Source organism: Lactuca saligna, chromosome 4 (assembly GCF_052625555.1).
Source record: "Lactuca saligna cultivar CGN05327 chromosome 4, ASM5262555v1, whole genome shotgun sequence".
NCBI classification, from domain to species: Eukaryota; Viridiplantae; Streptophyta; class Magnoliopsida; order Asterales; family Asteraceae; genus Lactuca; species Lactuca saligna.
In genome coordinates, this window is record NC_136420.1 from 238227347 (window position 1) to 238239280 (window position 11934).

The window sequence follows — 11934 nt, forward strand, 5'->3', positions numbered from 1 at the left end:
TTCTCAACGGTTATGATCAATTGAAAGGGTCCTTATGAATTTCCACCTTGGTAACGATGTGTCTTGAGAATTGAACCCCTCAATTCCAAAACTCGTATCTAGAGAACATCGGGTAATACTTCTCTGATCGTATTTCTTCCGTGGTTTGTTGTAGCTGCTCTCCTTGGTTTCCTTCTTACTACGATGGTAGATAAGTAAGTCATTTGTAATGACTATGATGAGTTGATCCTAGCAAGAAGGGTATATCCTATTTATCACGTTCATGAATCCAACGAGTGGATCTGGTCCTATCCGAGGGTTATCACAACGAACTTTCAGCGTTCTCATCTTCAAGTTTTCTTTCTTCGTCACGTAAATATTTAAAACAAATCTTATATAAACATCCAATCTAAATATTCATCTTCAAGTTTTCTTTCTTCGTCACGTAAACAAACTTTTGATTGGAGCTTGTACAAAATATGCATGAGCATATATTATTAATTTATCTTTTGTTTTGGGTAATTCGAATAAGATAGCTTCAAATCCAACGTATCAAACGGATTACCCATTTACTAAAGTCTAAAACCCAAAAACTCAAACATGTTATAATACCATACAAATGATGAGGTTTTAGCAAATTATTATCTCATATGAATTACCATTGATTATGTGTTATTAATTATTAAGAAGATGAAAATGTTTGAGGGTTTTAAATGAATGAAGTTTTAGTAAATTATTGTGAGGGATTTGCAATCAAGAAAAAATACAAGTTTTATAAGAACTAGGTGTAAGACCCGTGTATTACACGGGTTGATTAATAAAATATTAAATATCAAGATATTAGAAAAATAAAAAAATGGTTATGAGGGTTTAAGAGGTAGTTTTATACTTTTTCCAGTAATATTGGATGAAATTCATATAGAACATAAATAATCTCCAACACAAGTTCATTTTGATTCATTCACATTCTGTTTTGGAAAAGAGATATGTTTAGAGGAAATTACTTCACAAAATATTCATTGTAATACTAACATTTCAACAATATATATTACGTCCGTATAAGAAGTATTGACCATTTTGGTGACTAATCACTTTTGCACCTATCTTTGTAAAAAAAAAAAAAAAAACATTTAGACTAATAGGAAACAAAATATTAGTATGTTACTTTTTAACCTTTATTTTAATAGTTAATGTTTTGATACAATAACTTAAGTCCATTGAATAATTCAAATCATATTTCCTTATAGGAAAAGTAAGTAGTATGTGATGTGAAATTGAAATAATATGCTTGATTAATTATATGGTAAGTTGAAATATCATATAAGAAATATTGTATTATTTTGGAAAGGATATAAGATTAGTGTGAATTTGAGATTGGTAGAATAAATTTTGATAACATATTAGGAAAATAAGGGAAATATAGTATATATATATTCTTCATTTTTGGAAATATAGAATATTAATCAAATAAATACATTAATTACATTAATTAATCATTTATTACAAAAACACCACAAATTAACATGTGGAATTAATTTTATTCAAAAAAACCCACAAAATTACATGTGGCAAATGAATGGAAAACATGATATGTGGCAAAAATCATTTTCATTTATTAGGTTAGATGTAAGATATTAGATGTAAGATACGGAACAAAATAAAATCAATATTTGACAATATAAAACAAAATAAAATCAATAATTTATTTTATCGGTTCCAAAATAGTTTTAATGATTCCAAAGCATCGACAAACGCAAAGCAAATACTCCTTCCCGTCGACGTTTCCGTTCCCATTCCCATTTCCGTTCAACCAACGATCAAATCCAATTATTTACCGATCGTTAACACACTATCACAGCAGTGAGCATTGATTGACAGGAGTCGAGTAGATGGCAACAACATCTAAATGGAGAAGACGACGTGGCGGTGGCGCACAGTCGCTCGATCGAAATCTGAGTCGGAGAATCAGAGGAATCCTGTCCAGGAGGTTTATCTTCAGATCCGTTCTCGTAATTCTCGCAGTCATCGCCATCCTCCCCCCTGTTTATTTCCACTTCAAACTTCGACGTATCCATCAGGTTTTGAGTTTTTTCTTGCATTTTACGGAGTTCTCTTAATACCAATAACATTCTATTTCGCAAATGCTTTCATGATCTTATTCTCTTCTTATTGCATGTGAAAAGTGTAATTTTCGACTCTAATTTGCTCTAAACATGTTATTATTTTGAGTTAACATATTTGCAACAACCTCAATTACAAGTTTGTCTTTGGCCAGTGCTAATTTAAAATGAAAAATAAAAAGCTTGAAGTTTGTTTTGGAATGGAAGGACTGGTATTTTAATTCTCCTAATGTTATGGTAAACGATGCCTCTTTTGCTTCAATTCAACATGTACTTTGACCTTTTAAGATCGACCTGCTAATTCTAGCTTCAGAAAAGTTATCCTATGTTTAAATTTGTGAGAAACACCAAATAACAAGATAAACATTTTATGCAAGACTAGTTGTGTTGAGCCTGAAAATTCTATTAACAATTTTATTTTTGTAAAAGTACTAAAATACCTCTTTCCCAGTGATGGAGTGAGTATATTTTCTGCTACAGACATTAAGCTTCTGAAATATGCCAAACCTGATGTGCATGTTTGTATACATATTTCACACTTGCAAATTCTGTTTTAGCACCTTTTAAAGTTTTTTAAAGAGTGGATAACTTTCAAGAATGATGATCAAATTTAACAAAAAAATGTGCTCATTGGATGATTGTTTGTCCATGTATTTGCAGACACAGTTAAAAAAGTGCAGTTGGTTAAATAACCCTCCCCTTGTGTGTGCTCATGGTGGTGATTCCTCAAAGGCCTTTCCTAATACAGTATATATCTAATCCTTTTAAACTACCAAATATTTCATGATTTCCTTTTCTTTTCACTACTTGTAAACATGCATATATGTAATAATTAAATTATAGTAAAGCTGTGTTACTGATGTATGTTATTTATTTATTTATTTAACAGATGGATGCTTATCGTATTGCTATTCGTTCTCAAGTAGACTGCATTGAGATTGATGTTTCTCGTTCTGATGATGGGGTTTTATTTGCTCTTCATGATAGGTAAAATGTTTATGTTGCATTGCTTACAAGATGGAAAATGATTACATTTTTAAATATTTGGTTTTGTTTTGTTAATTATTAGTAGAGTTGAGTCTAATATGAAACAGGCAGGGATTTGCAGCGAATTTCTGGGAACACTTCATCCATGGTTGGACACCTGAGTGCAAAGGAGGTGAGGTTTCTTGCAAAATTTTAAAACAAAAAATACAAATTTTCAGATCATGGAAAGAAAATGAAAGTTGGGTGTTGATAAAAAGTTTGAGGTTCTTAATCTTATTAGGTGGAACAAGTGTGAAATTTGGTTACATTTTGATGAAATATAAGAATCTATTTTTTCAAGTGTAATAATTACTGGAAGTTTTGCGTTGAATGAAAGTATATTTTAGTTTGTTACTGCAGATAAAAGAGTTGGGTGCCACTCATGTGGCTTCTCATGACACAACCATCCCTACAATGGAAGATGCACTAAAGGTACATTCAATTCCATTCTTCGGTTCCTTTTTTATTAAAAGACCAAAATACCCTCCAATTACAGAACAGAAGACACTATTATGGTTAAAATATATGTTGCGTGATGTAAATGTTATTTCCCTCCAATTACAGAACAGAAGACACTATTGTTTAAACGAAAGTAAATGACAATAAGTTGGTATTTTAAAATTTGAAAGTATAATTTTAGCATGTGGTGTTTTGTTTCAGTTTATATCAAGTTCTGTTGAGAAGGTGGTTGTTGATGCCAAAGTTGGGCCTCCATCATATGAGAAGGGGCTTGCAGCCGATATACTTTCTGTTGTAAGATTTATCTTTGCAATATTTCTTATAAAAAACTATATCATATGTGCTAAGTAAATCAGACATTGCAGCTGAAGAGCACACAATGTAAGAACTGCGTTGTATGGGCAAAAAGCGACAATTTAGTTAGAGATGTAAATAAACAGTCACAGGATGTGCCAGTAAGATCCTCTCTCTCTCTCTCTCTCTCTCTCTCTCTCTCTCTCTCTCTCTAAGGTGATAAGAAATGGGTCCCTTATAGGTGGGGTACATTGTTATGATGAACTTTTCTTCGGGAACAAGAACAAACTTATTGAGGATGAGAGATGCTCAAGTTGTGGGCATTTTCCATGGTCTAGTTGATGAGGCAGTTGTTAAAATCCTGCACAGGTATATATATATATATATATATATATATATATATATATATATATATATATATATATATATATATATATATATATATTCATTCTTTTCTTACATTTTGTGTTATGCTTCAATTCAGTTCTTCTTTATGCAACCAAGTTGTTAGACCAAGTATATTCTTACTACAACATGGTAGCTCCATTTTTTTTTCCTCATTAAAGCATTGGATTTTGAAAAATCTACCCAATTATAGCACTCTACTTTCATTTTTTATTTTTCCTATTAAGACATTCTACTTTAAAAAATCCACTCAATTGTTGTGAAAGTTGCTTTGTATTTGGATGACAGAGCTATAGGCTATAGCAGGGTTGATTTTTTGTAGTACAGCTTTCATAGGAATAGCCTTTTTTTTTTTTTTTTTTTTTTTTTTTTTTGCATTTTATAACCTCTGTTTAATGATACAATTTGACAGGAGGAATAAGAAAGTTTATGCATGGACTGTTGATGATGAAGCAGCAATGCATAAAATGTTAAATGAAAATGTTGATGCCATAATCACGAGTCATCCAACATTGCTTCAAACTTCCATGCGCGATATAAGAAAAAAATGCCTTATTGATGGTTATTCTTTGGGATCATGAGTATTAAACTAGATACTTGCATATTACCACTTAGTTGTTAATAATCAGGATATCTTGATCGCGTATTTGTTACTAGTATTTTTTAGGCAAAGAAAGTGGAGCCTTGTTGTCTTGATTGAATTGATACGAAATTAAATTGTTATTTTTTATTATCCAGGTTAGTTACATTTAAAAGACACGGTAAATTTTGTCCTGATATAAACTTTTAGTAAACGATTTGTGTTATATATAGGACTGTTTACTATTTGGTTATAACCGAATTGTCCAATCAGACAATTTGGATTGGACTATTTGGTTTGTATATTTGGATTTTTGGATTTATTTTAAACTAAAACCAAATTATTCTTTAGATTTTGGATTGATTTTGGTTTATAAAATAAGAATTTAATAATCTAAAAAAACTGAATAACAACTTATTATTTATTTTAAATATATATTTTTAATCATTTATAGGTTTACTAACTTATTTACTTAATTATTAGAAACTTTCTAATTCTAATATAATACCTTCTATGGACTTTTTTAAAAAAAATTGTCAATGAAATATTAAACTATAATTATTTTTTCTTAGTAGTTGTTTATAAATTATAATTAACTAATTTTATTTTAATTATTTTTATAGAGTTGACAAAAATTTAAGTTATATAACTTTTAAAATGTCCTTCCTTTAAAACCCGAATTGTAAAAACCGATCCAACCGAGTTGTAATTTGTTTGGATCACATCGGATTTGAGTTTAATTTGAACCATTTGAATCCATGTTTTAACTGAAATATATTTGGATAATTGGATTTACTTGATTGGATCGGATCATTCCAATCCATTCAAACGATCACTCATAGTTATACACAATAATAACAAAAGCCAAGTCCTATAAGTATTTTGTGAAGGGAGGTAAGATATAGGAAGTGTTGTGAAGGGAGGTAAGATATAGGAAGTGTTTCGTGGTAAGACCTCTATAAGACCAGACAAAATAAATAATTATATAATAATAATAATAATAACAACTAAAAGGAAAGTGGAAGAGATAATATCTGCTTGTCTAATTCGTCATGTAGAATGTAGAATGTGAGTCTGCCTTGGAATATATGTAAATAGTCATTAGGCAATGGTTAAGGACAACCTAACAGACAAATAATAACCATACAATCTGGCATACATAGTGCTAGATGGATCATATACATTATAATATAAGTATATTGTAGAAATAAGGAATGGTGGTAACACGTAGAGCTAATAACAGCAAATACAACCAATAATAAAAGGGAAAGAAATGTGGACTCATAGGGACTACATGTACAAATAAACGTTAGTATGAAAGGACTACAAGTACAAATAAAGTGCATAAATACTAGCAATAAAGCATGGGGCAAACACTATCAACAACACTTGTAACATATACTAGCATATACAAATAGACAATGAAGGGTGAACGGAGGTCACACTCATAAGATAACAACTAGTGTAAACAATGGTCTGTGCTAAAGGACATAAATGACAACTCCTATACTACTACATTAACATGATTATATGCATCCACGCCCCAATATATGAGGTCAATGTCCTAAAAAAACCTAACATCACACTATCTATCTACTTCCTTTGCGGACAACATCTCATCCTTTGACCTTTTATAATAACAGTCTTAATCTGTTGAAACACATTTGGTTGTCTTCTATGCATAAGCCTAAACCATTGTAATCTTACATAAAGTGCACAAATACTAGCAATAAAGCATGTGGAAAACACTAGCAGCAACACATGTAGCATATACTAGCATATACAAACACACAATGAAGGGTGAATGGAGGTCACACTCATAAGACAAAAACTAGTATAAACAAAGGTTTGTATTAATTGACATAAACGACAAGTCCTATACTACCACATTAACATGATCATATGCATTACACCCTTATATTTGAGATCATGTTGTCACACCCCTGACTGACGGCGGAAGCACCAGGCTGTGCGACGTTCATAGGACATCACAATCATCGAACATACATTGAACAATACAAAAAGGTATAACATAAATATCACTTCCATTAAATATTATATTGAAGTATCTTTTATAGTGCTAGGGATTTAAATACAAATATCACATTATCAATTAGGCATAACAATAAATGACAATAGCAATAACGCTTCTAGTGGTTCCATAGATACTTCTCCCACTGAGACGAACGTCTTGACTTTAGGGAGTGCAAGCTTCCATCTCTTGTTTTCCTAGGAATACATGTGGTTTTGAAAACGTCGACACAATGTTGGTGAACTCACATGTTTGAATTGTTATAACTCGAAAATACCTTTTTATACTAACTATATTTAGTTGTATATAAGTATTTTTAACTTCGATGTTAGTGTACCTTTATTCCAAAAGTAGTATTCTACTATTTATGGATACCATAGTTTCACATTTCACGTGTTCTATATTACTATTGTGTGGATGAATGGACAATTCTAGACCAATTGATGAAAATAATGAATAATTATGATTTTGAGGGTCTATGATATTACAATAGAATATCATATACCATATTATCACTCAAATTTAATTATAAGGGTAATCTAGTCAATTAAACTATATTTAAAAAAGGAAAATTTTTGGATTTTAAGAGATATTTCTATATTTTTTTTTTGTTAAAAACAATTCAGTTTCAATTCTAATTAAATGTTTAATCATAACTGATTATAATTTATTTTATTTTATTTTATTCTATTAAAATGATATTCTGTTATAATGAAAGATTATGTCATTTTTTAAGGAAACATAAATAAGAAGAAAACATGAATATGTACATTATGAAAAAAATACACAAAATCAATTATTGAACTAATAATATATCAAATAATTACGTTGTATGATTGTGACAAAAAAAAAACATTTTTGAATAATGACATTAGAATAATAACAACTGTTGAAAAATGTTCTTATGTAACCTAGTATGTGACCATCACTGAAATAAGATGAACTGTTTTTATACAATCTAACAAATATTATCAGTTATTTCAGGTTGCATGAATGCGTGATAAAACGGAAAATACGAAAACACGCGAATGACGAAAACACATATGTGTGACTAAACAAATTCAACAATATATATATATATATATATATATATATATATATATATATATATATATATATATATATATATGTATTATATACATATGTATGTATTATATATGTATATATGTATCATATATATGTTGTATATATGTTGAATAGTCAAACAAAGAAGGAAGTCAAACAAAGTCAAGGAAATAAGAAGCTAAATGAAGACCCACGTTTTTTTGCCTCCTACTCTACATCAACTTGCATCCAACTCTCCATATACTCAAGTGCACTAGAAGATATTTGTTTCATGCATATATGTATACATGAGTTTGTGTGTGTTCATTTTTGTAATCTTGTAACACTTCCTACAAACTACAAACACTCCCAAGAACATCACAAATCATCATCTTCTTCAAGAACAAAGACAAATCCCTGGAGAAAATGAAGAACACCAAGATCAAACAACAGTGAAGTGAAGAACACCAAGATCATCAACAAGAAAATGAAGAACACCATCAACCATCTTCATCTTCTTCATTGAAACTCAAGGTTCTTCATCTTCACTATCCTTGTTCATCACACCATTTACCACCAAACACCTCCCTTATATTAACCTCCTTCCAATCTCAAAATAATCTCCAAATACCCTCCTTAAACCTCCTCCAAAAACCCTTTCAAATCACCACAACCATCACCACCTTGCTGTTTTTCGACATCAGAATCTTCAAGTCAAAAACGAAGAAAACTGGGCTCGTTACAAGCACAAAAAGACTAGGGAGATTTTCACCATCAATTCTTCAGGACCTTACCTACATCTAGAAATTTTCGTGGACGATTTTGACCACGGGAAACCCCAAAGAGACGCGAGAGAGAATTGGCTATCCAGAGAGATTTCTGTTTTCAAGTTCAGAATCTGCATGTTAGAAAACAGAAAACCGAGCACAACACAGCCAAAATAAGACTAGGGAGATTTTCACCACAAATTCTTTAGAACCTTACCTTCATCTAGGAATTTTCGTGGACGATTTTGACCACAGGAAACCCCAGAGAGACGCGAGAGAGAAATGGCTATCCAGAGAGATTTTCTGAAAACTGAAGGTTTTTAATCTGTGTATGCAAGGATCTGCGCGAACACGACCCGTGTTGTTTTTGCCTAAATCAACACGACCCGTGTTCAGGATTTTGACCTTTAAAACCTTCTAAAAACCTCCTACACGACCCGTGTCACTTGTGCCTTATTCTACACGACCCGTGTTCAGAAGCTTCATCAAGAAAACCCTCCAAAACCCTCCTACACGACCCGTGTGCATGTTTTTACCCAAAATACTTCAAATACAAATACATAAACCCATGTATTTTGTACCCTTTTGTAAACACTTTTTTTACATAAAATCGAGCTTTAAATGAACTTTTTGTTACTTATCCAATGCCGGATTGATCTTTGAACAAAAATAGACCAGTCGCTCCAAGAGTCCCAATATCGACCAGTCCATTCAAAGAACATATATCGACCAGTCGCTCCAAGAGTCCCAATATCGACCAGTCCATTCAAAGAACAAATATCGACCAGTCGTTTCATGAGTCCGGTTCAGTCAATTTATTGACGAACCTACTTGATATATATTTATATATTTATATACTTTATTATAGCTTTATGTCATTTAAATATAGTCATTTATATTATTTATAGCTTTATGTCATTTAAATACAGTCATTTATATTATTTATAGCTTTACGTCATTTAAATACAGTCATTTATATTATTATAGCTTTCAGTCATTTACAGCTTTCATATTTATACTTATTCCGCAATTATTATTCTTTATATATATATATATATATATATATATATATATATATATATATATATATATATATATATATATATATATATATCTTATATCTTAAACTAATATATCTATCACACAGTAACTGGTAACCGAGCCTTTTGTTGTGGTGATCAGATTGTTATATTTCCAACAAATCGGTATCTGAGCTGATATATAAAAGGAATAATATCCAACAATTGGTATCAGAGCTTGTGTGATTTACCTTGAAATTTTTGTCGAAAAACTTTTGGTTATAGCGTTTATAAACCTTCCATAAGCTTTTCTTTAAAAATTTCATTTTAATATCACTTGTTCAAAATCCTTTCAAAAATGTCTTTGGCAAATTACTCCAACATGAACTCTGTCTCCATTGCAAATAGCTTAGGATCTGGTTCACGGGCACCCATACTTATTCCTGAAGAGTATAATTCGTGGGTTGGCCGTATGAATCTTCATCTTAATGCTATAAATGAAGATGTTTGGAAGTGTGTAGAAGGAACATATGTTACTCCAGAAAATATGGCTACTCTTGCTACAAATCAAGCCACTCAAGTTGAAATTACAAAAAAGTTGGAACTCCAAGCCAAAAAGGAACTTGTTTCTGGAATACCTCACAGTATTCTAAGTCAAATGGATGACATTATACTGTTAACCACAAATCAAATTTGGGAGAATTTGAAAAATCGTTTTTGTGGAAATAAAAGAATTATCGGAAACAAAAGAACATCTGTTTTGAATGAATTCGATAATTTCAAAATGCTTTCATCAGAAACCATCCATGATGCTCATGATAGGTTCAATTTGATTATGGTTAAAATGAACAATTTGGGTATCAAAAAGACACAACACGAGATAAATCTCAAGTTTTTAAACAATCTTTTCGAAAGCTGGAAAATGGTTAAACTCATTATTCAGGGAAATCCAGCTATTCATACTGAAACTTTGTACAACTTGTATGGAGAACTTCAATCGTATGAATCCTCGATTGACCCACCAACCATTGCAGCTTTTGGAGGACCACTTGCACTTGTGTCCACAACTTCTCAAAACCAAACACCTTTCAATGATCAAAACCTTAATCATTTTAATCAGACTACATCTTTTCAAAATCAAGCCTTCCAGTCTGATTCAAATGATGAAGCAGATTATCAACAACTGTGTGCGTTGGTTGCAAACACAAATCTCCAGAGATTTATGCCAAATCATGGTCAATCAAATTTTAGACCAAATTTTCAACCAAGACCATCTTTTGGACAAAATAACTCAAGTTTTCAACCAAGACCATCTTTTGGTCAAAACAACTCAGGTTTTCAACCTAGACCTTACTTTGGACAAAATTCTCAAAGACCTTCTTTCCAAAATAACTCAAACCAAGGTTTTCAAAACCAGGGATTTCAAAACGATCCCAACTCAGGTCATAATCACAATCCAAACAACAGTTTTCAAAATCAAAATAGAGGTTTCCAAAATCAAGGTTACAACAATCAAAACAATGGTTTTCAAAACAACCAAAATTTTGGATTCCAACAAAACCATTCTCAACCTTCCCAACAAGCCCAAACTCAAACTCCTGAAAGACTTCCGATTAAAAGTCAAAAGGATGATAGTGATGAAGAAGTGATCATTTGTCACAACTGCAAAGGAACAAATCACTATGCAAGAGAATGTCGAGCCAAAAACAAAACCAAAATCAAAGACTCAGCATACTATGCTCAAAGAGCCGATGAATTGAAGAAACTAGAAAACCAAGAAAAGCAAAGAGCATTGATGGCAATCCATGAACCAAGTGTGGAATACTGGCCAACTTCCGATGACGAAGCTGAACACGAACCAACACAATCAAACTTCTGTTTTGTAGCTGGTGTTGAAATACCTTCAAGAGCTCCAAACGTCATAGAACAGGTATGGTCTATGATCTCTGAACTTGGTTTTTCCAAAACTATTTTTGAGTCCCATATAACCAAAATTGAGACTAGTCTGGAAGTTGATCTCAAAACATATCATGACACAATGGTCAATTATGATATTTGCAAATCTGAGTTACAAACCTTGCAACTCAAATTTGGAGAATCAACAAGAACGAAAAGCAAATTGGAAAGAGACGTTGAAAGAAAATCAGAAGATTATAATCACGTCTTGGAACAATTAAATCAGTCCCTAATTCAGAAAAGGGATTTGGAA

The 11934-nt window shown here is 31.4% G+C and overlaps 1 protein-coding gene across 2 annotated transcripts; it reads left to right on the top strand.

Annotated features, from left to right (window-relative positions):
• Positions 1 to 1703: 1703 nt before the first annotated feature.
• GDPD4 (PLC-like phosphodiesterases superfamily protein) lies at positions 1704 to 5016 on the top strand. 2 transcript variants are annotated; one of them, XM_078992047.1, is made up of 9 exons: positions 1704 to 2057; positions 2760 to 2846; positions 2989 to 3086; positions 3198 to 3258; positions 3486 to 3557; positions 3786 to 3878; positions 3941 to 4039; positions 4120 to 4247; positions 4696 to 5016. In XM_078992047.1, exons 1-9 carry the CDS (start codon positions 1869 to 1871, stop codon positions 4862 to 4864), a joined length of 996 nt encoding a protein of 331 aa, XP_078848173.1. In that variant the 5' UTR covers positions 1704 to 1868; the 3' UTR covers positions 4865 to 5016. The 2 variants fall into 2 exon arrangements, with proteins under 2 accessions (XP_078848173.1, XP_078848174.1); XM_078992048.1 differs by having other exon boundaries at positions 3950 to 4039.
• The last annotated feature ends 6918 nt before the right edge of the window (positions 5017 to 11934 follow it).